The sequence below is a fragment of the Leptonychotes weddellii genome, chromosome 1, assembly GCF_054177405.1.
Source record: "Leptonychotes weddellii isolate Sample4059 chromosome 1, ASM5417740v2, whole genome shotgun sequence".
Classification (NCBI taxonomy): Eukaryota; Metazoa; Chordata; class Mammalia; order Carnivora; family Phocidae; genus Leptonychotes; species Leptonychotes weddellii.
In genome coordinates, this window is record NC_138369.1 from 115,103,502 (window position 1) to 115,131,224 (window position 27,723).

A 27,723-nucleotide genomic window follows, 5' to 3' on the forward strand; every position below is an offset into this window, starting at 1 on the left:
AAGTAGGCAGACAGGCAGGCAGTGGGAGAGGGAGAAGCAGGCTCCCTGCTGAGCACAGAGCCCAATGCGGGGCTTGATCCCAGGACCCTGGGACCATGACCTGAGCCTAAGGCAGATGCTTAACCGACTGAGCCAGCCAGGCACCCAATCAAATAAATTGTCTTAAGAGGAAACAAGTAACACATTTACGTGACAGAAAAATGAAATTGGCTCTATAACATTTCCAATCTCTAAGACTTTTAATTTTGTCATTTCAATCCACTCAAAGGGGCTGCCTACATTTTTATTTTATTGGTCTTTGGTCAGACAGAGTATTTTCAGCCAGAACTTTGAAAAACCTTACTCTGAAATAGATGCTTTTGTTTGAAAGATTCCTTGTAATGTGACTTGAGATGCAAAGGTGTAAATATGCATGGAGAAATGATTCATTGCTGATAGTGGTGTGCTACTGTTCAGCCAAGTTGGTTGGGTAAAATACATTGCGCGTTCTTGTGGAATACAAAGTGATGTATTAGTCTATGTGGAATAGTGTATGTCCTCAACTTTCGTTCGGTTGCAAACATTATTCTCCACTTCAGACGCATTACAGAGAGAAAATATGCATTTCACTGTAGTGAAAATTAGCTCTACTTGAGGATCAGTTAAAAGTGAAAGAATTACCGGCTGTGTTGGACGTTACTGGCCTTGCTATTGCCTCCGATTTGGTTTCACAGAGAAAGTCATCGATGGAGGGACTCAAGAGGGGTCTGCTTTCTTGCTGCTCATTCACCAGCTGAGAACAAATGAACACAGGTATCAAAGGGCTTTGTTAAACTGCAGAATCAGATGAATTACAATGCAGCCTTGCAACAAAATGAGAATAGCAAGCCTACCAATAAATAAATAAATAAATAAATAAATAAATAATAAATAAATAAATAAATAGGGAGGGCCAAGAAAGAAAAAAAATACCAAGGGATGGGGAATGAGCCTTTTAGCACTGTCAACATATTTTTGATGCAGCCAACTTCAGTTTTTAAAGCTCAAGTCTTTTTTTTTTCCTCCTAGAACTGTTTTAGAATTATTCTCTAAATTTCAATAGGTAGAAAATGACACCTCTCGCATGACAGTTCCTACTCTCCACATGGACAAAACATTACTGAGACCTGGAAGAGTGGCCTCAGACATTGAGGTGACACATTCTGGTTGGGGTGGGCAGTCAGCGCTATGTGATTAAGTGCACACACACAGATCTGTATGTATGTGGATAAATATTCTCCTCTCCTCTCTCTTAAAAAGCTGAAGTCATCTATGGGCACATATCCTTCCTTACATTTCCTTGGGATGCTTTTGTGGTGCATGACAAGCATTATTTGGGGAGAGTAGGAAATACTTATATTAACTGTACAGGTATCCAGTAGATATATTTCTGAAAATCTATACATAAAATAGATTTCTATCAATTCAGTTGTCTTTTCCCACTGGCTTGTTCTCTAATTTCAGAAATCCTTCAGTGCGATTTTTGGTTGGTCTCTAGTTAATTAGTGGCAGCCAATTATTTACTTTCAGTTATCTTGCATCTCTTAGAATCCAGACTTCCTTAGGTCCTGTTTCCACGGTTAAGGGAAGAACTATATTCATGATATGCAAGTGGTTAATTCCTAAATTAACTGTCTTAGTTTTTCAGGAGCTTTTAGATTAGCCTTTCTTAAAATGGGCATAGCCATCTAGTTTTCTACTTGTTCTAAGAAAAAGATGTGCCTAAAAAATCTCCAGATTTGTAAGGCAATATTTTGAGAGAAGCATAAAATGAAAATTAAGTCTTATTTTCTTTATTTGTTTCTTCATTTTGGATATACTTAAATTCCTTTGTAAAAACAGGGACTAATAATTTATTCCTATATCACAGCTCTATGAGTAGATATGTGGAACTGGCCTAAATTAGGTATAGTTTTAGAAGACCAGGGTGTTAGATCTCTACAGATACTTTTAGTTGTAAACACTAAAAAATTATAGTCTGAATTTGATAAAAGATTTCTAGAAGGGCCCTTGTCGACAGAGACAACTAAATGGAAAAACAGGAAAAGGCACAGTTAATTGAGAGGCCTTGTCCTTTTAGGTAAGTCTGTCTGTCAAAGGTAATAGGATTTCTTTGGAGCCTCTCTCTTCATGAAACTTCAGACTTATTTTCTGGAGAAAGCACATGTAGCATTCTCAGATTTTCTCAGCACAGGAAGACATACTAAAGAGAAGGTTGTTCAGAGAGACCCTTGGGAGCCCAGGACTGAGGCACGGCTTCTCTGCCTCATAAGGCCTGCATCTCTTCCACACCTACTGTCTAGTTTCCCAGCACACGTCACTCCCAGGCTGAGGGAGTTGTTAGGTCTGCCCAATTCCCATAACTGAGCTGTTTCTGTGGCTTTCTTACATAGTTACAAATCAAAGGCGAAATAGCAAACTACTTTCTGAGTCCATGTTTTTCACACAGTCTGTTGGGAAATGCTGGGGTTGGCGTGGGGGATGGTGGCAGGTCTCTGGGGTGAAAAAGATGAAGGGTCAGATTTCAGAGATCATGGAAAGCTAATTTTGGGAACTGAAAGTTTTTTGGTTTTGATGGAGATATGGAAGATGAAACAAGAAATATCATGAAACCTTTTCTTATAAGCTCTGAGGTCAGAGACTAGGTCTTACTCATACTTATATCCTTCACAACTTCAAATAGAATGTTTTCATATAAGAGGGGATCAATAAAATCAATAAAGATCACTGTCCCTACCAAATGGGACGGTGACTTTGCAGAAACTGAGGATATAAAAATATCTATCTCAAACATTCCAATTTTGAATTGTGTCTTCAGTTGGATGAGTTTGGGAATCATTATTTTAGCCAGACTAAGTCTCATTTTATTTTTATTTGTATAGATAGGAATAACTTTTCACATGGCCCCCTCCTCATTTTCAAACAAATTTATGGTTTTCCTATGGTGACTAGAGAATAAGTAAATCTTTTAGGTCATAAAAGACAATTGCAAACTGAACAAATCCCCCAAAGATTTCCCCTCAGCTTTGCTTCCAAACTGTATGCCATTTATTCTCTCTTTATTCAGTGGTAGGATATGACTTATTGACTTTCTCTTAGAATTACTTCCTTCAGTTTGAAAATGCTTTATGAACTTACCTCATTTCACCCTTTGAGTACAGAGTATATTGATGTTATAAAAATAGTAAAAGGTGAGTCAAAATGTTGCCATTTTTAGTATATGTGCTGCCGAAGCGAGCACAAAATGTTGCCATTTTCGAATAATTAAGTTAGAATGACTGCAATTTGGATCAATCAGATTATCATATCTGAATTAAAATGACCCATTTCATTAGTTTGTAGGGCCTTTGTCTCCTCACTTTGTTTACATTTAAAATTTTCATTTCTTATCCTTCTCTGTTCCTCCTCTCAATATTTAAATCAGTCAAGCCTTTCTAATGGTGACAGATTCTTACTCCTCTTCCAGAACCCCATTCCACTGGCACATCGTCTGGGAACCTTCTTCAGCACTAGGCAATGAGGGCCTTCTTACAGCATCTCCACGTTCCCAGGTGTTATCCAGTCTTAGACTTTAGTGTTACCTGTTTTTCCCCTACTAGACTATCACCTCTTTGAGGGTACAGATCTTATCCAGTTAACTTTTGTATCTCATAGCAGCAGTTTAATAAATACTGACTGATTTTTTGTCAAACTGAATGCTAAATTGTACAAAAGAATGATTACATGAGCATCCTCAATTTCATACTGGGTTTGATCAACTCACTGAGAGGCCGGTGGTCCTCAGAAATGTTTACCAATTCCCTGGCAGGCTTTAAACCATAAATCTAAACCCATTTTCCCCCAGCGTCACATCATTTAAAAATTTGGAAAACTAGAGTTACTAAAGGTTCATTTCCAAATGCCAGGCTTCTACCAGTCAAGGATGCAAAGAGTGAAGGCCTAATGAGAAAAATAAGGGTATAGTCTGCCTTACGCCATCCTTGGAAGAAGGAAATGGACCAAGGTATATGGGAGGTCAGTGACACTTCAAAACAACACTACTACTTCACTCAGGGATTTTAAATCAGAGATCCAAATTTGAAGACTTCAAGGGAAAACCCTTACACGGTCTGTGGGCATGGAAACAAAAGGACACCGCAGGAGTAAAAAGACAGTTGAGCACTTGACATGGAGGGGTTTCCTGGTCACGGAGAATTCAACAGACTATTGAACCTTTACACTTTCCTTGTAATCATAGGATGTGAATGAAATATTCAGTCAAATGCCTTCAATTTACTTATGACTGAGACAGTGGCTAATATTAGCCACCACATGACCAAATTGGTTCTTATTTTATTATCAATACCGTGTTTAGTATTGAGCAGAAATGCAGACGATCACATCCAGCTTTAATAAATTATTGTCTATTTTAAAACTTTATCTAAAAATGCATTTGCCTTAGTTCAACTTGAATTTCTCTAATTTCTAATTTCTCTAATTTCTCTAATTTCAGCTGGATCACATCCAGCTTTAATAAATTATTGTCTATTTTAAAACTTTATCTAAAAATGCATTTGTCTTAGTTCAACTTGAATTTCTCTAATTTCAGTGTTAAAAAATTAAATTGTTATGTCATCTAAGCTACAGGGGAATATTTAACCAAGATGAAAGTAGAGTATTTTGCCTTTAAACACTGCCTGTTACTTAAACTCCAGTGTATGTTTATATAGTTTGTTTTGTGACTTCAATCTAAGTTTATTTACCTTTAAACAATGTATTGCTTAGGTGTTTCATTAAAAAATACAGAGCTAAGGGTTTGTGATAACCTCTATCACTAAGAATTAACTCCAAACCAAAATACATTTTACATGATAAAACAAGGTCTGTCAATGGTAATAATCCATTATCCCATACTTTTACACTTCAGGTTGATGATCTCAAACTGTTGTTTTAGTTTAAAGTAAAATATTCTGTGTTTATTTTTAAATATTTTAGTACTTAAAAAATAATTTTAAAAGTTAAAACACTGAAGCTAGTAAGTTGAAAAACAGTTGACAAGTATCTCATAGCTGAACTGTTGACTTAAAAAATTTGTAATGATTACCATGTCTCTTACCTCATCTAAATAATAGAAAAAAATTGATTTTTTTCTATGTAAAATATAAATATGATTTTAATAGATATATTTTTATGCATTTTGAAAATTCCCTTATCATTTGTGACATTGTTGATTAAAGTATGTGTCATTTTTAGGTAGGTTTTCATCCATAATTTTGTAATTGCACTACTTGTTTATGGCTTTATTAGTCCTATGCAAGTTTAGAAATTTGTGCGATGCCCATCAAAATAGTGACCCTATCAAAACTAATGGTAAGTTTTGTTAACTGACTCAATCCATTGAAAAGACAAGACGACTAATGAAATCATTAGCATGCCCTCCTTTAAGTATTCAGACTTTGAGAGTTTTGTCATAGTAAACTCTGACACCCGAGAGAATTAATTTCTTGTGAGCTGGTAATAGTACTAATGGTTCTGCTCTGCTCCCCTCCCTCCACCCCAGTTCCTACACATGGGTCCCAGGGGGACGTCTAGTGAAGGATAACCATGTAATCACTTTCAACTCTTTGACTTGATCTAAATGTCAACCAACTCTATCTATTTTCTTAACAGAAAAGTTAGACTTAAAAAATGTGAATCTCGGGCGCCGGGGTGGCTCAGTTGGTTAAGCGACTGCCTTCAGCTCAGGTCATGATCTTGGAGTCCCGGGATCGAGTCCCGCATCGGGCTCCCTGCTCTGCGGGGAGCCTGCTTCTCCCTCTCCCACTCCCCCTGCTTGTGTTCCCTCTCTCGCTGTGTCTCTCTCTGTCAAATAAATAAATAAAATCTTTAAAAAAAAATGTGAATCTCTTCATGGGGAAATGGATAGATATTACTGTTTACAGCTAGGGTAGTACTAACACTGAGGCAGGCAGGAGAACATAAAGCAATTGTTTCAGGTTGGTAATAGAAATCCAAACAAGGCTATATTTAGTAGCCTTGAGAATGTTTTTCCAATCAAGGACATTATTCTTTTTATGTTTATCGGACACAAAAATAATTTCAGTATCAAGGTATAAGGAGTGGAGACAGAAACACAAAGGCTGAGTTTGCAAAAAAAATAAAAAAATAAAAATTCCCTTAGCAAGAAGACATCTGAAACACACAGTTTTAAGATACTGTGCTCTATAGCAAAAGATGAATGATATATATCTTGCTAAAAAAAAACCCACCTACCAGGGGAGGTGGTTAAAATGGAAACTTTTGATGGTTCCTTATGAGAAAAAAACATTCGCTAACATAATTTTATACTCATAAAGAAGAATAATTTTTTTAATGATATAATCAATCCTTTGGCACATAGTTGTTCCTTCTATCTTCAAGTTGGATTAACTTATATTATTACAGTCTTTATGCTGTACAATGGAACTACCATGAGAAACTGATAATTTAAAATTTTCTAGTAGCCACTTTCAAAAAATGGAAAAGAAACAGTTGAAAAATAATTTTAAGAATGTATTTTTTTTTTGCCCAATGTATCCAAAAATGATCATTTCAACATGTAAACATTATTAATGCCATAGTTTATATTCCTTTTCTTGGGGTAAATCTTCAAAATCAGGTGTGTATTTTATACATTGAGCCCATCTCAATTGTGGGGACCCACAAAGCTCTCAATAGCCATGTATGACCAGCAGCTCCTGTGTTGGACAGCCCAGGCCTACAGAAACTTTTTCCCCCAAAGACTTGAGGGCATACTATTTTTCCTTCAGACCTTTCATCAATGCACTCTTGTTTACATACTCTTGACTTAAAGTGTTAGTCTAGGACAGCATGAACCCGAGCTTCTATGAAGTGCTTGATATATTGTTTGTTAATATAGAATTAATAATTAAATTAAACAAAAAGCAACTTCCAGGGGCCCAGAAATTTCTGAATTCAGGTCACCCGGCCAACTCTTCTGTTTTAGTTCAATTCGTTCAGTGTACTATAAATGACTTCACTGGAGTATGTTTGGTTCAATCTCTCTAAAAGTGATTGTAATCATCATATAATCCAAAAAAAATGCTTCAATATAAACTATTCTACACTTACAACCTGTTGACTGAACAGTTATTAAACGAGTTGGGGACCCAGGGTTTCAAGAACTGGTTTTGTATTTAACCAGTTATAATCGTCCTAAGGACATTATTGAGAGAGCAGCAATTAGCTTCGGACATATCTGGAATCTATGAATGAGCCACTGGTATCGATGTGCCAGTGATGAAGATGAGTCAATGTATTCGGTCATATGTAGCGCTATGTCACAAGGGGCTTTATAGGAGATGCTGGGACAAACATATTTCAAGACACTGATACATTCACACAGGATAACAGGTAAGAATGTGGTATGGTACACAGAGTGGATGCTATGGTTGCTATGAGGAGTACTCACTTTTTTGGATCATTCTGCTGCTTTTTGGCTTGTGCACACCACTGGTGCATAGTAGGGAAGAAGCCACTTGTATACAGTGGAAAAAGTATGTCAACTAATAAAGCGTCATTTGACTGAGAAATCATTGTATCACAGCTGTCACTGAATTAGTTCCGTAAAATTATCAACACGACAGGTGCATTGCATTTTATGAATCAGAACTCTGTTTGCTGATTCATAAACTAGCCAGTACACAACAAGAATATGATGCATCAAAGAAAGCATTACATAATCTTCATGCAGTAAAATTGTAACTCGTACCTCAAAAACAGTCAATGCAACGTTAGATGGGGATTAAAGAAGGAACTTGCTACACACAAATGTTCTGAATATGAAAAAATGGTAATAATCACAATTTCTTTTCTAAGTTAAAAATCAAAAATAATATTTTGCATTATTTTTTAAATTCAAGCTTAGGTTATAATGGCAATTTTGGACCTTTGAAAGGGATTACTGGAAAGCACATACCAATGCATGGTTTAGGGAAAAGAATTTTGGTTACTGGAACCTGTCCTAACTTGTGATATTCTGAATGATATGTTATAACACAACTATGCCAATGGCAAATCTGGGTAGCTCTTATCTACTGATGAACACGGCTGTCATTAACCAAGGACTCCCAGCTAGTTCTCACCTCCCATAGCATTTACCTGAGGAACTGTGAGCTGAATATTTTGGATATGGATTCTACAAAGGGCAGGAGATCAACGTAAAACTGTATATGTTTTACTATGTAAATTAAGTAAAGAATGGAGACCTTGGTAAATATAAAGCAAATTTCTTTCTAACTACTACTAAGTGTGATTGGGAAGAAGCCTCTCTTCTTTATGGATAAAAAACTCACAATATAAAATTTATCCCAAAGTCCTAGGAATCTTTGATAACTTTTTTATTATTCAATTTTGATTGTTGTATGTTGTTATGATTTTCATTACTTACAACACAGTGTTTAGAATAAAATAAAACCACACATGTTGGCAGCAGCTGGGGATGTGATCTGATGATATTCTAAAAATAAGTTGCCATAATTTAGCTTTTGATATAAATGCCTTTCATGAGGACTGTAAATGGACATGTTTCTAATTCTAGACATGTTCATATAATTGGATCTGAATCACTGCATTTACTATTGCATTACAGAGAAAAAAGAAATGTTTAAGATAACAATCTAATCTAAATTATAAGATAAATGCAAGTAAAAATATTTTTCATTTAAGAATTTAAAACTGATAGTTCCACAGAGTGGTGATGAGTATATTATACATATTTATGTGGATTTTACAGGGTGTTTCAAAAGTCCCTGAGGACATACAGGATTCACAGTCTCAGCATGTCTTTGCATACAAATGCAAACTTTTTTCTATCCTTGTTATAATAAATGCTGAAAATGGCTCTCATGCGCTTATAATAGAGATGATATTTTTGTTGTCAAGGTCACTAAGCATAAGAGGGGTCACAAATGCCATTTTCTGCATGGGGACTCAGGGACTTCTGGCTCATTCCTGTAAATTAGTTATCCACATAAGTATGTATAGACATATATATATAGTATGCATAGTCACAACATAAATATATTTAACATTTAAGAAAATTTAGATATTCTACTGGTAAACTGACATATGTATACAATAGAACTTGTATGTATTCACAGGAATTTGATTTTTTTTTTTTTTGGTTGTTGTTGTTCAAATGTATCATTAACTTGTTATTTCTTTCCCAAAGTTGTTAACAAGATTCCTTTATAAAGAAGCAACATGGTTTACTTGCACATACATTTTTTTAAAACTAAAGTTGAGTAATGAAAATTAATATCCACAAATAACTAAATGATGGAATTTTCCTTTTTTTTTTTTTTTTAGCAATTTTGGTTTTCATTTTATATTGTATAATTGTTTCATTGAAACTGTGTTTTTTAAAAATTGGTTCAAGTTAATGTTTTTTTTTTTCTAGTTAAAAATCACAATGTCTGATATATTAACATATGTCAGCTTCCTACAGGAACCCTATGGGTCTGCCCACCTGTGATGTCATAGTAAGGAGGGGCTTTTCTTCAGCAGACTCCTCCCTCGGTATCTCCTTCATCACCATGGCAACAGCCTTATCTGCCGCCCTAGAGCCTTTTCCCTATAACAGTGAAATCAACAATGACTTGTGTCAGGAGAAATCTTTAACTTATTATTACAAGATATTCTAATGTTTAAAGAGCAATCCAACATAAATGAAGAGGTAGGCTGCTGCAAGTGAATCTTGAGGCTTTTGGCTGAGGAGAAAACACACAAAATCTGAAAAGAGATTATTTGTGAACTTTTAGTTAGCTACTTTTTCACCTTTACAGCTGACATATTATATTTAATTTTAACATAGTATTTTATATGTATAATATATTTTAAGGCAATGTACATGACATGAACATAATTTTTTAGTATCGATTTAAAAACACTATGGATTGCCTATTATGCTCATTTACTAATTGTTCCTATAACATCTTTAAGTGTTTTGTATGACACTGAGGAGTCTGAGATCGGGATCAGGATCAGTGTCTGACTCCCACAGAGGGATTTTGCTGGGTGGTCCCTGGAGTCTGTCATTTTTGAGTGGATCGGGCATAAAAAGAGTAAAAGTGTCATAAAACCTCTAAAAATCCTTCAATGGCCTAACATCCCAGAAATTCACCCAGCTTGTGTATTTTGTGGAGATGATATGACCTTGGTGAAAAAATTTTCAACTCTCAATGTTTTTGAGACCAAAAAAATTTTAGTAGAATTTTAGAAATGCCTTTTAATTGGAGAATCCCAAAAATCTAGGTATAAATAAAGGATGATTAATAATTGAAGCACTGATTATATATCCCCACATTTTTTGTATCATACAAGCATAATTTTGGACTGTAAAGGGGTATGCTGGCTGTCTTTTTAGTTTACTAAATTATTAAGTTTTTTGTGAGTAGATGTGGCATAATGGAAAAAACAAAACAAAACAAAATATCACCTTCCCAACCCAATTAGAAACATCTTATACTATGTAAAAATTAAATAATCTTTAAACATTTTAAAAACAAAAACTTCCATTTTCTCAGGTCTCTGGGCAAAGCCTCCCTAGAGAAACTAATTTTATACTAAGAGCACATATAAGCATCTGTATTGTAAATCTACTTAAAATACAAATGTAGCATATAGGGATATCATAGGCAAAGATACAAAAATGGACATATGGGGGCTTGTTAACTGAAAGGGAATTAAGAGCTAGGGTCAATATTAACTGCAGAGATTGATAAATCTTGGTAGTTTCCATGCAGCAAAAAAGGATGGAATTACATTATGATCTTGGGCTCCCACAGGGATTTAAGTATTTAGAAGGTAGGTTTACTCTAGGAAGCAAAACTGTCTATTTTCTCTGGCATTGACTTTCTAAAATGTAATGAGTGGCAGGTTTTTTTTTAATGAAAACAAAGAAACACTTCCTCTATAGTTACTAGATTTTAAAATGTGTGAATCTCTTTACAATGCTGAAAGTTTCTTTGGTTTATTTTGACTCAACAGAACTAGCATTATTGAATGATAATGTGTTATCTCCACGATGGAATATCAACTACTGAGCTTTTATTTAGCACATATAACATAGTAATTTCCATTTGTGTTCTGAAAAGTTTATATGGCCACAATTCTTAGAATAACTGACTTCTGGAAAAATAAAGAAAAACAATGATCTACTGCATAACAAGTTGGGGTGCATAACGATTCCAAGTTTTTTCTTTATGAAGCAATGTGAACTTCCTAAAACAGAGATGCATACAATTCTGAATTCTGGGGAAATATTTATTATGGCACTACTAAACTATTTAACATTTTTTCAAAATATAAAAATTATTTGGATGAAACATTACATACTATAAAGTGATAAAGCTTTAAAAGCTACACTCATTTACAGACTAAATATAGTTTAACAAATATCTTTGCAGCTTATTTTTTGAAAAGAGCAAAATCATTTGTGAAGAATTCTTTCCATGCTCCAAGAAGTTCTAATAATATAGCAATAAACAAAGTGGCATGCTTATATTTAAATTCCTAATATATTTAAAAGAACAAATCTAATATTATAAGGTATAATTTTAAAATAATAATAATAATTCAGAATCTGTTCTCGGGCTAAGAAAAAAAATGTCAATTGATAAGCATCTCAAAAAATTTCAGGTCAATATTTCAATATACCATTTATTTGAAATGCTACCAATCACAAACTATATATAGATATTTTTCACATGTGCAACTATTATAGCTAGAATTAGCAACGGACATGCCATTTCACTAAAACAAAAAACAAAAACAAAACAAAAATTAGTCCTTTCATGCTGAACTCTAGAACAAAGCAGTGGTCAGCTAGAAAGGATGTATAATAAACACATGCGGTGCTTTTTATTTCTTGCAGAAAAACCCACCAAAGCCAGGGTCAGGTCACTTTTTTGAAGACAGTGCCACTTTTTCTTCAAGGTTACACCTACTACCTGAAAAGAGTCATGACACCCATGTTAGTGCCTGCTAGCAAATTTTTTTCTTTATAGCCTTTTGGCTTTTGAGTTATTACCCTGTGAGCCTCGCTTTTTTACAAGTGTGGTACCGTCTGAGAACAGAATGGGAAGGTCTGCCACAATGACATCTCCATGGTTCCAGATACAGTGTCTAAAACCACTGCCAAATCAAATGAAGACACTCATATACCAAAGCAAGATTTCCCTTAGACCATTTTGCCACCTCCACCTGGTATCTTAAAATCAAGCTGTGTTCCTTCTGACTTGTCCCTTTATCTTGTGGGGTAACACTTCGAGAATTCAGAACCTGGCTGATAATTGATTTGGCAATTCATGGAACTCTACAACTTTTGCTTAGCAGCTCTGCAGGGCCCACAGTAATACAACCCATGCAAGTGTTTTCCTTTTTGAAGTCAGCGGCTTAATACATTGTAACAACTATATGTGCATAATTATCTAGACTTCAAGCTCAATTTTCTAAATATAACAACACCAAAGACTCAGTATTAATCTGTTATCTGAAACAACACGGAGGCGGCAACAATGAAATACACGCTCAAGCAGATAACTGGGTTTAGATTCCATCAAGCCTGTATGCTTCTATGTAATTCTTAGCAACAACAGAAAAGAACAGAGAAACATTATAAGTCGATTGTTACATTGAGACACCCGCCAGGAATTTATTTCAGCCATTTTCTTTTCAAGTAATACTTCGCCATCACCTTTCCCCACTTCCTTATTGAATTTCTTGGCGATGGTTTTGACTGTTTGGAAAACATCACCATATGGAGAAATTTCTGTTTTTCTTGGTGATTTGCTGTAGGAAATTCTTCAATACTTCTTGGTTTCTTTTATCATTTTGTTTCCTCACCAGTGAAATATATAAAATGATAGCTGTTCTAACAAATAATGATTCTTGAAAATAATCTTTTTATTAACTTCCATTATAAGACCAGGCATAAATGAATGAAACACAGGTAGTATAGTGAGTGATACTAACATTTATTAAGAAAACCCAGTTTTGGCTCACTTCTCTCTGTTAATATAGTATATAAACAACAGAGTACAAAGTACTGAAATCACAGGATCTTCTCAGGCTGTGAAGCTACCAGATGTCTTTGGATGAGGAGGTATCGGCTGCAGGCTGGTCTCATAGGGAGGGGAACTAAATTCTTTGGAGAAGCTGCTATGTGCTAGGCACTCTGGCTAGCTATTTTACCTATTTTTATTTATACGATCGCATGAAAGCTCTGTGGGGTACAAAATATCTTTGCTAGGTAGATAGTGAGGCTCAGAGATGGTGTGATTTAGCCACGGCCTCAAAGCTAGCATGTGGCTGAGCTGCCCCCCAGCCTGTGTGCTTCCTTCTCTCCCACGCCCCCCTCACTGATGGCCATAAATGCAGGTTGTTTATATCACTTAAGTTTTTAATTTATTTTATTTATTATTATTTTTTTATATCACTTAAGTTTTGAGAAGCAGCCACTTCTCAGTATAATCACAGAGTCTGGATCTAAGTAAACTTTTTGAACAATGTTTTCTTCAGTGTGTAATGGTCAGTAAGACTCAGTCATCCATAACTTCACTCACGAGCATACTGGAAACAAATGTTTTTGTTCCTTTTATCCTTGTGGAAAACTAACCTACAGATCTCATGTATATACACTTCTTTTTATTCTGTAGATCTTATTAGGTTTATAAGCTGTAGCATCACTCTAATTCTTATTAAATGTTAACTCAATGTTATTAAATGACATCTTTACTAGGATTTTCCCGAGATTAATTTTGGGTGCATGAAATACTTAAAGTATGCAATTCCAATAAGCAATTTTCTAGTTACAGATTCTATTACTGCTACTATGGAGATTGTAATTTAAAAATTATGTTTATTATTCTTAATCTATCAACAATAATCCAGAGTGTCTTCCTTAGAGATACTCAAAAGAAGAAATGGAAAAATAGTAAATTAGGGTAAAAGTAAAAGACTACAATACTAACATTACTGCTAACCCCAAATTATCTAATATATGAATTTTAAAAATAGACTTCCTTTTGTTCTAATTATAAAAATTGATACGTGCTATTGCCAAAAATTGAGAGAAAGCAGGCATAAAAAAATAAAAATAACAATCCTGACATTTTCATGCATTTCCCCAAAGTTTCATATTTACATATTGGAGATAAAACAGTGTTTTAGGATGAATGTTTTAAGAATAGGCAAACTACCGGGCACCTGGGTGGCTCAGTTGGTTAAGCGACTGCCTTCGGCTCAGGTCATGATCCTGGAGTCCCTGGATCGAGTCCCGCATCGGGCTCCCTGCTCTGCAGGGAGTCTGCTTCTCCCTCTGACCCTCCCCCCTCTCATGTGCTCTCTCTCATTCTCTCTCTCTCAAATAAATAAATAAAATCTTTAAAAAAAAAAAAAGAATAGGCAAACTACCATTAACTTTACAAGTACGAATATATTACATATATTTCCTCATATATACATATATGCAAGCAAATCCCTGCCATTGACATTATTTTAGCAACACTGTTTGAAATGAAATGATATTCAGTTTTGCATCTAGTTGAAAAATTGTATATCTCATAAATTCTGGACTCTGGACTTAAATGCACCTGCAGGAAACTGGCCACAAAAAAAGGATAATTTCTGACAGCTGTCTCGTCTCTCATGTGCGGAGCCAGGATAACCTTCTTTCACTTGGAAAGGTAAATGTCATGGTAAGTGTCATGCTGTCTTCAAACTCCCAATATGGGAAAATGTCAGAGCAATGCTTCCTAGTATCCTCTGAACGCCAGCGATCCCTGCCTACATATTGTGTCCTTTCCCATTTTCTGTGTTCCTGTAGCTTTCTTCCAACATAGAGGAGGGCTCAGACCATGCTGATTCTATCAGAGTTACAATCAACTCATCCCCATTCCCCTCCGCCAACAGAATATTCTCTAAATGATAAACCTGGTACAAATAGAACTAAATCTGGGCATACTGGTCCCATCCTTGTTTCTAATCATACAGAAGGAAGCACAGATTTAGATGTAAACAATTAGGAAGCATGGGCAGAATTCTCTTAACTAGACATTCATATGTGGAATTCACAAATCATAATGAATTCACTATTGGTCTGGGGATCTGTTTGTAGCTAGAAATAACGTGATTTCTGATTCCTTAATAAGGAGAGTCAAGTTGCAGTGAAGAAATTGCCTCTCTGTTTAAAATAATGACACAGGGCATTTAAAAAGAGGGCTTCTAATTGAACCTCCATTTAGTTCTTCCTTACCATCTTGTTTTTCTTCCACAGCATTGTTTTTCCAGATGACAGGTTCACACTTCTCCAATCACCTATCCTAGGAACTCTAGGAAGTCTTTCATTCTACCATATCACTGTTGTGTCCCTGGTGTCTGTCATGTCAGTGTTTAATTGGCACTTTCTGTTGTACCCTTCCAGACTGCATGTGGTGGGAAGGAAGGAGACTAGGTGGGAGAAAGCCATGGATAACAATCTCTATGGTCTATTTTTTTTTTTTTTAAACGATCTCCACGGTCTTTAACTCTACACCTCTACCCACAAAAGTGACCAAGATTCCAAGCTCACCATATACACATTTACTATCTTTGGCCTGAGTGATTGGTGCAGGGTATATGATGACTTTCCCAGGCCCTAACACTTTTGCCTTCACGGTCCCTTTTCTCCATAAAAGTTAAAAATCTCATGACTGCGTTGGTATAAAGACAAATATAATCCAGACTGGATTTATTATTATACATTTGTTATTCTAACAATCATTTTTGGGGTTCTGTTTTTAAGAGAGATTGAAATTAAAACATTTTTTATGGGCCCTTAAAAGTAGCTTGGGCCCTACGTACTGTGGCCACGGTGACTAATGTCTAAATTGATCCTGGGTTGTCTCTTCTCAACATTCAGTGTGGTGTCCCCAGGGCTGCGGTCCTGTCCCTGCAGTGCTCTCTGTCATCCCCGGCTCCACCCTCCCCCCCTCCATCGTGGCTGTGCCTGCCCTACCAGGCCCCTTTGCTACTGCTGCTGCTCTCTCTACTCTCGTTAGGATTCAGGGAGTCTCCCCTCACACTCCTTACAAATCTTCCTGGGTGCCCGATCAGTAGCTTTTACCTCAGTAGTTCTTAAAACACACTCAGAAAACCTGGAACATTTAGGCCTGAGGCAGAAGACGCTGGCATGCCCAACTGATGTGACTCTGAAAATGTAATCTCTCCACCAGACAACAAGGAGAAGCACTTCATTCTCTCCTGCCTCAGGGTGTGTTCCTGACCAACCAGGAGTACTCCTGAGGAAGTTGAGTCAACCCGTGTCTCTACTTTTATCTAAAAAACAAAAAACAAAAAACCAGCCCTCAATGCCCAGAGTCACCAACTGGTTCCAAAGTATTCCTTGCCATTTTTTCCAATTTCTGTTCCTCAAGCACGGAGCAGAATTGCCTAGTACTCCAAATTCCTGAGTTGTGCATGAAGATTAAGCTCCTCCCAGGGACCTGGTTATAATCCTTATTTTACAAAATGTTTTTTGATTGTGTCTCATCAATGAAACTGCCTTGAGTGGGCAGAGGTCATGCTTACTTCTTTTGAGCCATTTTGCACGATTAGGTATAGCAATAGACACTCAAGTTTACTTAATAAATACAAGTACTGGAGGCCTTTTTCAAATTATTTAAGATACTGTAATCACATAATATGGCCAACTTTGACAGGAAGTGAATTCTGAATTAAATGAAAAGCCTTAAAGATTTAAATAAATAAAAGTTGCAAGCATCTAATAAAAATTCATTAATATTAATAAAGTGTTGCCAAGTAAAGATGCCTAGAATTTGCTTTGAAGGACAGATAAGACTTATTTTTAATTAAAGAGATCCATTTGTCCACAATTTGTCATTTGTTTGTTCTGTTGAGAAGGTTAAACATTCTCCCATCTCACTATCACTGTGTCCCTGAGGCTTATGTACTCCGTGAGCTTCGCAAGCTTTCTTGACAAATGGTCAAGGTAACAACACTCAGTTCTCATTCATCTATAACTAGGTATGAATTAGTGAAGTTTACTACAGGTTTATTCTGATTGATGTGGTTCTAAATTACTTAGAACCTAGTTTATCTCTATATTGAGCTTCTCTATTATGCACCTACACGCAACTTTTTGCTTCTGACAGTGGTCTGGCTTAAAAAAAATTGTTTTCTTTTGACCTTGCTTAGCCTTATACTGAGGAAGGCATAAATAATACAAATTTGATAATTATGAAATAAATGTAGAATGAGGTGTTGTTTTCTTTATTTTATGATAAATCCCAGGTTTGTTATTTAAAGTTATATTTTTATAAATATATTTGTATCTGAGAGGCTTTTAATGATTGTGTGAAATATGTAAATGAAAATGTAATCTTAATTAAAGGTTACCCTTGTTATTTTCAGTTCCTTATTAAATATCTCAGACAATTTGCAAAACACAAGGTACTTTTCTGGGGTTATTTTTAAGAGAAAGGAAAACAACTAGAAGCAAAAAGTCCTAAAGATTACTTTGTTATTATTTTCTTTTAAAAAAATGTCTCCCCAAATACAAGTACTCCAGACTGCTTGAATCTTACCTGCACAAATGGATGAATGTTCCAAACTCAAGAGAAAGTGAAGTGTTATGATCATTCATCACCAGTATGGGTAGTTGCTTAGACTAGTCTGAATCAGTGGTACTTTAGGGGCAGGGAAGTTGAGACCTGCCTCTTTCTGGGAGGAATTAGAAGTCTTGAGGTCTGGTTTCTAAGTGTATGCAAGTAGGCAATTTGGTGTAGTATATAAGATCTTGGAATGTTGAAGGTAGGTAGTAAGGAAACTTTGGAGGAACCATGCACAAAAATTTGTTTTCTTTATCATTCCTGTCTTTCCCAGGTTTTCTAAGACTGGAAAAATTTCCAAAATAAATACAATAAATAAGAATCCCTATAGGTAAATATGTGGTTAAGACCATGAAACAGTTTCTGTGAGACTTACTTATCGGGGATTAGATGCATCCCCCAACTTCTTGCCAACTTCTTAAAATAAATGGAAAGACCACATAATAAGTATATTGTTACCTAATTATTGAATTTGAGATAGCAAATTTACCCAGATGTCCCAAGGTAGAATTATACTGCATCTGTTTTCATTCTAGGGGAGGACTGTTAGCTAGTGGGCTGAAATTCATCCCCTTTATTAATGTTTCAGGTAAACTCTATTACTAATTTATGAACAAGAGTTATGGCCTTGGAGCCCAAGTATTCAGTAGGCTTCTTTGTGGCTTTCCTCATTTTCTGGCAGGTGCAGAATTTTTTACCAGCTTGTTCTCCAGTCACCAAATGCCCAGTTTTGTTGATATAACATAAGAAAAGTAAATTATAGAAACTAGGCCAATTCTAGCCAAAAAACTCTCAGCTAAGGTACTCCATCTGCCTGACTTGCCTGAAACAGCTCTAAGAGAGAAGCTGAGGCTTTGGGAATTCCTATTCTGTAATTCTGGATCCAACTCTGGCATCTCTGCTTGTGTAGACGGTCCTCTGCGAGTCTTCGGCAGTGGGTGGATTGGCTCCTCCCTCATGCCTCCCCCTTCCTTGAAGGGGAATGAAGAGTTTCTCTCATGGGTTAGGGACAAGGGTTAGGGAAAGTCTGGAGAGATCTTGGGGCTGTGAACTCCAGTGAGTGTGTGGCCAGGTGCGGTGGAGGCGACTACCCGCTAACGGACCCAATGCAGCCTCCACGATCAGTGGAGGAGAAAGACGGATGGCCAGGAGGCATGTGGGCACCAATACCTGGACTGGAGTCAGAAGACAGGAGTTTTAACCCCAGCTCTCTCTTTTGTAAATTATTCTAAGTTATCTATCTATCTGCTTCATAAATTTGTGAGAGTTGAATAAGAGTATCTGTAAAAACACTTGCACGATGCCCGTCACATGGTTGGTATTCAATAAATATTAATATTAACTATGAACTGTTCTTGCTGAACTCATGGGCTCCATGGCCTAATTGTCCTTATGAGGTAGTTGGCAAAAGATGCAATATTATGGTTTGTGAGATTCATCCATGGACTAAGTAGTTATGACATGCTCACCATGGTGCAGTATTCCATCATCTGAATATACCACAATTTACCTATTCTACTACTGATGGACATTTGGGTTGTTTCTGGTTTTGGGCTAATATAGAAAACACGGTAATGAATTTGAGTTTAGAAGCCACAGAGAACATAAGAGGGGCAAAGGGCTGGAAAATAGACGTGTAAAGTAAACAGACTTCAATAATAGCAACAGGGACAGAGAATAGTCGCAGAATGGATAAAAGGTCTTACCCATGAGCCAGTTAAGTCTGAATCTCTGCAGTGAACAAGCAAAGACCAGGGTTGGGGTGACTTAAACCAAAAGGGGCTAATAATAAGGCACAGAAATCAAGGATCAGAAAGCAAGACGGGGACACTGAGTCTAGCAACTAGTGCATAGTGAGAAACCAGTTTCTAATCAGTTGGGATTAATAACTGTTATGGGCTGAGTTGTGCCCCCCCATTCATATGTTGAAGGCCTATTTCCCAATACCTCAGAATGTGACTCTATTTAGAGATATGGTTTTTATTAAAGAAGTAATTAAGTTAAAATGAGGTATTGGGGGACTCTAGTCCAATACGAATGGTATTCTTTTAAGAAGAGGAAATTAGGATGCAGAAGGAAGACCATGTGAACACATAGAGGGAACACAGCCATCTAGAAACCAAGGAGAGGGGCTTCAGATGAAGCCAACCCTGTCAACCCTGTGATCTCAGACTTCTAGCGCCCAGACTGTGAGAAAATAAATTCCTGTTGTTTAAGCCACATAGCCTGTGGTACTTGTTATGGAAGCCCCAGTAAACTAATAGAGTAACTAAACAAGTACTTATGAAAGATCACACAAAGGGGTCTCACTCCAGTACCTCAGTAAACTGTAGAAATATCCAAAGACAATTCAGTACGTGACAGGGTTACTACAAAGCCGTCTCAGCTAATTCCTTTTGTTACTTCTAATCTGATCAAAAGGACTTCTTAGATACTGAAAACTAGAAATTCTGAACCCAGGTGGCCACAGTTGGCCACTATGGTAGTGTCCTGTCAAGGGACTATGACCTGCTTGTCAGGGAAATTTGCCTAAAAGAAATGCCAATGAATATTGTGCCTGGAGTGGTCAGCCCTTGCCAGCAGGAGCCGTGCCTTTTCAAACTGAATTGAGGTTTTAGCCACACGACCTCCAATTATAGTTTGGAGCTTCTTGAAAAGAATTTTCTGGTGAAAAAACATTTTTTTTAAGAATTTCAAAATCTGAGACGAACCATGAGAGACGATGGACTCTGAAAAACAAACTGAGGGTTCTAGAGGGGGAGGGGGGGTGGGGGGATGGGTTAGCCTGGTGATGGGTATTAAAGAGGGCACGTTCTGCATGGAGCACTGGGTGTTATGCACAAACAATGAATCATGGAACACTACATCTAAAACTAATGATGTAATGTATGGGGATTAACATAAGAATAAATAAAAAAAATAGAAATCTAAAAAAAAAAAAAAAGAATTTCAAAATCTGAATGCTTCAAGGAAGTTGTTTATTCCCAACTGAAAACTTATTAAATTATATATATCTTAGAGACTTCGATTAGTTCATATGTATATCAATTAAAATAATTGATAGATATATATAAATATAGAACAATCGAAAAAATAGAACAATTGGAAAGTAATCATGTATCACAGGTAGTTTTTTGTTTTTCAAAGGCTCTTGCTAACATCTCTGCAGTTTATTTTGGGGGCCGAGCTTACAGCTTGTCTCTGGCTGTCAGAGATAGTGGGGCCTGTTTTGTATGAAGACATCAGCTTGGGATGATATCCACAAGGGGCTTTAAAGGAATCAGGATTCCTGGAGTGCTTGTATGTTTTAAATAAAGCCACGTTTCCTCTTTATAATCACCATAAATCTGGAACTCACATTTCCATTATTATGCAGGTGATGTACCAGTTCATTTTACTCTTCCGTCAAGCTTTCTGGCTAAAACACAGTTCTAATTCCAAATATGGAACACGGTTATAAATATCAATAGATGCATGAAATTTGCTCTTGAAGCTACCATTTAAGGGCCTATTAAAAAAGAAAAAAACACCTCTCGATTCTCTCACCCACCGTGTATTGACACCCATGAACACGAGAGGCTGGACTAAGAGGACAGCCAGGTGGGCCATTCAGTTAGTCGGTATTCTAGTGGGTTTGAAGCCTGTGTCTGTATTGTGTCTAGACTCATGTCCCGCTCTCCATAGTACATATTTCCTTTTTTGGAAGTTCTCCTTCGACTGACAAGCCAGAAAGGGAAGGAAATGGTTCTAGTTTCTACCTTTTCTCTGGTATTATTCCATTTGCCTATCTATCAACTCCAAGTTGCCAAAGGACACCCTAACCCTCTGGTGTGTGGCAGCATGGCTTTATAGACATGTGGTTACTGGTGCTCGTAGTAACTAGGGGTCTGTGTTGACAGAGCATGGGACATGAAGTTGTAAACCCAGGGTTTGAGACCCACAAACAACATTTCACATTTTTCTGTGACCTATGGCACAGAATTTTGTTTTCTCGAGGTTAAGAGTGAGAATGGTTCTAATAACTGCTTCACTGACTTTGCAGTGTTTTTGTGATGATCAAATAGGGAATACGTATAAGTAAGCATTCAATAGGCTCTAACAATTCTATAAATCAGTCAAATCCCATTAGCGAAGTAAATTATTTTCCATATGCATCTGGGTGTCTATAGTACCTGAAAGAACTATTTATTACCTTGAGAGTAATTTGATAATGCCACACCGTAATGAAATGAAAAAGTTAATGAACTTCCCCTAACAATAGAAATCCAAGGCAAGTCTATATCTGGCTCATTCGAGCAGCAATCGCAAAACTCCAAGGTACCATTAGATTGCTAATGAATTCACAGGATGTTTTACGTGCTCTAGGATTGACAAATATAGAGCTGTATCAGGAAATGTATTCAACTAAAGTTATATAATCACAATAACAAGGATGACTGTCAACTTTCAAAGTCTAAAAGAGGATTCAACATGGAGGACCTTGAGATTATTGAAACATTTCCAGCAGTTCCGAAAGTATGTATTTCTACTAACTAGTTCATTGGTTTATCTGATGAGTTATAAATACGCATCATATTCATATCTTGTTTCTAATTCTGAAGAACTAAAACAGTTTGGTGGACCATTTAGTTCATGGAGGTGTTGGGTCATATTTATACTCTGCTTCAGGCATATTGTGTGTCTCCTCTACTGGAAATATGTTCATAATCTGTGTCCCAAGTCACTATAAATAGGCAGAAGAATAATTTGATAATGCTAATTTTAAGTTGCCTATGAAGTTTTTCCAAATCTCCTAAAAATAGATTCTCTGCTATCCTCTACATTTTCTTCCTCTGAACTCTCAGATATATATCAAAATAGATTAAATTAACATTTAAAAGAGATTTGGCCTAAACTCATTTCATCCTGCTAAATAATGCATTATGGTCTTTCAGGTTCAAAGATAAAAGCAACTACATGATACAGATATTTCATTAGACAGACTGAAATTAATACTAACTGTAGGTTGATGTTATATGTACAGAAAAAAGTTAATTTCTTTAACTTGAAGATCCTAGTTGTTCCCATTTCAACATATGCCAAATTTTATTAAGCTTTTAAAGGGTTCCCAGAAAGTATAAGAGGTCTTAGATTCTCTACTTAAGCTATTCCTATAAACACTGAAGAAAGCTCCAAATTGAATTGACGAAAGCTCCAAATGGTTTAAACACCTATCAAAATCAATTTGTCTAAAAATTTATAATTACCCCCCCCACATTAAGAATACCACTTTATTTCCTTCTGGCCAATTAATATGTTCAAGTACAGTAAAACAAAAACCTAATTAACTAGCTTTCTCAATTAATTTTCCAGAAAATTTCATGTCTAAAATAAAAATTAACTTATAAGCAAATGCTCATTTGAAGGATTCTGAAGATTCCAAGTTATGTCCACAGTCACTCTCTATTCATCCCATCTATGATGCCTGGGGACTACTCAGTCAAGAAAGATGCACCAAATAATAGCACTGAGGCCCCTAATATCCCCATTGTTCAAAGAAAGAATTAGGTATAGTATATTGTACTCAGTGATCTAGAAAGAAGCAGTAATACAGTTTGGAAACATTGCCACTTTAAAAAAGGTTTTTTTCCCCCCTTTAGTCAATCTTGATGTGATGAAAAATTTCAATTAACTGAAGGACACTCAAATGGCCCTGAATGTTCTGGTTAATTGAAAATTTGTGGTATTTCACTAGACTAAAAACACAAAGACTTCTTTTTAATTTCTGGTACTTATACATTGCTTTTCCTCAAATGTTACCATCAAGAAGATCACTTATTTTAAAGGCCTACTTCCTGTTTTTCCCCTTAGTTCATCACAGATCTCAGTTGCTTTTAGGTATAACATATATACATTCTATCATCCTTAAATGTCTGTATTGTATATCTATCCACATTTATATCTATATCCATATCCGTATCATGGTCAATTTAATTCAACAGTATAAAAAAGTCAGATTCATTTTCTAGTGTTATTTCTACCTACAATAAATGTTTGTAAAGACCTCATTGACAATGTGCTTTAAGGGATTTTAAATTTCAGTGAAAATACAATGTACTCTGTTTAGAACTTTCTGTGTTAAAGACATCAAGATTTAGAAATTCCAGAAATATTTTTTTCTGCCTGACCTTTCCAACAACTTAAAAAACAATTATTTCAGTAGGCTCAGAGTTACTCTGACCTTTTCTTTGGAAAGTGAAAATGAAGTTATTTGCATTTTCCCCCTCATTAAAAAAATGCTCATTGTCTTAGAGAAGACTTAATTGGAAATAGAAATGTATTTCTTGTCTTTGGATATTTTAATATCATAGTGATTTCAGTTATGACAATGACAACAAACTATGTCACAGTAAAAGACAGTGACTGACAGTTTTTGTAAGAATTTAACTTGGACTCATCCATTATGGAACTTATTGTCCATTTAGGTCTCTCTTAATTAGTACCATAGAATTTTACTCATCTGTTTTCAGTTTTAAATTCTGCGAAGGTTTATAGTTTTATTTCAAAATCATATGGTACCATATTAATATTTTTATCTCTTTCCTCTTCTCTGAATGAACAATGAAATTATGTACTTCAGGACTCTGGGATCTTTTATAAATAAGGTTTCTCTCCATATGATACTGCACAGGCAAGAGCAAGGGTTTACAAAAAATATACGGACTGGATCTTTCCTTTTATTAACCTGAGTTTCAGAAAGTTGATGTCTCATTAAGTGCAAACATGGCTTTTAGAACGTCCATCTTCCTCAGGGCATCAAACCTCCACAGAAGACAGTCCAAACAGTAAGAGTTGCCTGGCATCATGGAATGTTCTTGAGGGAAGGGGCTCTTTGTGCCTGTAACTCTGCTTAGTTCAGCGGGATCCTCTTCCATCACTTCTTCTCCTGTAGTTCCTCACTTGCTAGCTCTTCTGTACCACTCACCATGCTAGTTAAGGCTGTATGGATGCAAGTTTCTGGTCTCTGCAGAACCTGTTTGCTTCATTTGGAATTCCCGTCTCCTCATCTCTACCTGTTGAAGTCCATGTATTCTTCCAGATACAGCTCAATCACCGTTCTTCTTTGTTGAAGTCTAGACTGTGATGTCCTTGAAGTTAGACACTGAGTCTCACATTCTGTTTTGTGTTGCCACAAGCACAGTGTCTTGTGAGCCCAGGGGTGTTAAGTGAAAAGCTTGTTGAATGAATGAATGAAAGCATGAATAGATGAATAGATGATATATAGTCCTGCCTACCTAAGACTTCTTGAGGTTTCTTCCAAACCTCTCCTTCCCAAACCATTCCATCAATATCCCAGGCAGATTAGGAGTGGCTCCTGGCTAAGAATTCAATGGAGTTCTTAGCAGTGATCATTTAAAACCTTTTGATCTTATTTTAGTTGCCAAGGGAAAGGCTATTATGAGTTTATGGCTCAGGCATGAACTTTTCATATTTTCTGCAAAGCCATTTGTGGGGGTGGTAGAAATCACATTTACTTTGGATTAAAATTTAGTAACAGTTTGGAAGAGGGAGAGAAGAGAGAAAGAAGATTGGCTTAAAAAAAAACTGCATAATTAGGGGTGCCTGGCTGGCTCAGTTGGAAGAGCATGTGACCCTTGATCTTGGGGTTGTGAGTTCAAGCCCCATGTTGGGTGTAGAGAATGCTACAAGAAAAAATAAACAAACTTTAAAAAAAACCCTGCATGATTAAAAGAAATCTTTGGTGGCAAGTTAGTCCTCTCCTCAACCTCCCTCCCCTTCCAGTTATATCCCCAAACCTCAGTGATATCTGCTGGAGATACAAACACCTTCTGTGAGGTGCAGGCTTTTTACTTGTAATTGAGGAATTGAGCCAAATTCCACATTCATCTGACAAGGTGTGGAAGAAGGAGAGAAAACAGAGGAGTGACTTTGTATGTTTTGCTCAGTGCCACTTACGAAGAGCCCATAACAGTGACTGACACAGAGTGGGGGATTAAATATTTGCTGAATGAATTTTTAAAAATCCACAAACCCAACACTGATAAAACAGAAGCAGGAGCTCAGAGCCAAAGAATCTAGTATATCCCAAATTTGAAGAAATCTTGTGAAATGGTGCTGGATGGAGAGGTGCTGAATTTCACAGCGCAGGAGTGCTTTGAGTGTATTTTATCTTGATGCTAAGATTGAGGGAGACCAGCCGGCAGAGAGGTTATATAAAACAAGGGAGAAAAAACTTTAACTTTAATCAAAGATATCTTAAGAAAGGACTGGTACATTCATGTTCAGTGATTTTTGAAAACTAACACAAATTAACTTAGTGCTGAGAGATATGTGGAGGAGTCACTCAATTTTGGAGGATTATTGGAAAAAGCTGAAAATTGCAGTGATGTTTTATGTGGGGATACAGTGGTTATGTGTTCTGTCTGGAGGAAGGCAGAGAGCATTTTCTGACTTTCCAAGTTAAACAATTTCCTGAACAATATGAGAACGAAGGGGGCACAGGGAGAGTGTCACAGAGTCACCCCTGAAGAAGATGGCTGTGTGCATTAGATGCATTTTGAAGCCGCCAAGAATAAAACAGTTCTTTACTTGACGTATAACAATGAACACAGCCATTACTACCTCCGAGGAAATCACTCAGAACTATAAACTTATTTGAAGAGCGTCATGATCCAAAGAAGAAATGAACATCAGAGCATCTAGCTAATAAAAATAACTATGAAAATGGTATTAAGCAAGCTACAAAGTTTCCAACTGAATTGTAAACACTTCTTTGAAGTGGATATGATTATATCCTCATCTTACAGAAGAAGTACTTGAAGCTCCCTGGGAATAACTTGCCCAAAGACAGGTACCTAGTAATAGCAGTGATGGTAATGAGCCGTGATCACTTATTGAGCATCCCAAACACACCAAGTGCTGCGCTGAATACTGTACATATGTTTCGACAGTACGTAGGTCACAACAACTCCTTGGGGTGCATACTTTTATTACAAGCGTTTTCAGATGAAGAAATTGAGATAGAGAGAGAGAGAGAGAAAGTGGGAAGAGCCAGTAAGTGTCAGAGCAGGGACAAGAGCCCAGAGTCTGTGTTTTTGACCACTATGTTTTATTGTCTACTAGAGCTGCCATTAGAAGTCAAGCCTGTCCGTCACGGGGGCCCACACCCTGAGCCAGGCCTCTCTACCACCACTCAGTTCTGCTCAGCGATACTTAAGAATTGCCATTGCACTTTATATTCTCCTTGGACAAAAGCACTGGACTGAAGGTGGCCATGTGTGGATATCCAGGTCACACGGCTGGAGGGTATGGGGAGAGCCAGGATTTGGGCACAGGCCTAGTTCACACCCAAGCGCACGCTCTTTCTTCCGGATTGCACTGGATATCTTCATGGGAAGAACCCTGAAGACACCAGGGCGCACCAGTTTTTTCAGTGTCATTGAAGGGGATCGTTAGTGAACTCCCTTTCTACCTCCCTCTGGACAGACAGGCAGGAAGTCGAAGTTTAAATGACAACACTGCCACTTATAAGGCACGACTTTAGGTAAAGTTGCCTTTCTGAGCTTCTCTGTTCTCATCTGTTAAAATGGGAATAGTTATACCCACTTCACAGAGCTGTGGGAAAGAACTCAGTAAGGGGAGTGAGCATTGTGGGTACTTGCAAGACAGCAGTTTCCTTTTCTTCCTTCCTTGCTCTTTTCTTTCTCATCTCTCTCTTCTCTCGGGCAAGGCAAAAGATACCGCCATTTTTAAATGAGAGAAGCACTGCGACAATTGGTGTATATTTGTGTGTACTCAGGAGACTTCACAGAGAGTAGAGAAGAAAAGGGATCCTATGGCATGAAAACATTCGAGAATTTTTTTCAGAGACTTCCAGCCTTTCTGAATTCTGCAACAGACTTTATATTTCAGGCCAGCTCAAGACCAGTGTGGATTTGGAAGCACATTGCACAGATCGAGTACCATCTCAGTCTGTGTGCTCATGGCTTCACATCTGTAAATCCTGGATTGTCTTTTGTGTACACCACAGTCATCAGCACAAAAGGAAAGGCAAGGT

General features: G+C 36.8%; 1 protein-coding gene across 11 annotated transcripts in view; it reads right to left on the reverse strand.

The window, feature by feature from the left end:
- PEX5L (peroxisomal biogenesis factor 5 like) overlaps nt 1–27,723 on the reverse strand; it is a 223,784-nt gene that overhangs the window by 90,962 nt on the left and 105,099 nt on the right. For 5 of the 11 annotated variants that reach the window (XM_081829969.1, XM_081829943.1, XM_081829975.1 and 2 more), the window contains 2 exons: nt 9,527–9,631; nt 661–772 (listed from right to left, as the gene is read on the reverse strand). In XM_081829969.1, the coding sequence (XP_081686095.1) occupies nt 661–772; nt 9,527–9,631 (217 nt within the window). Of the gene's footprint in view, nt 1–660; nt 773–9,526; nt 9,632–11,942; nt 12,009–27,723 lie in introns of those variants that run through there. The other 6 variants (XM_081829988.1, XM_081829999.1, XM_081829962.1 and 3 more) reach the window with 3 other exon arrangements.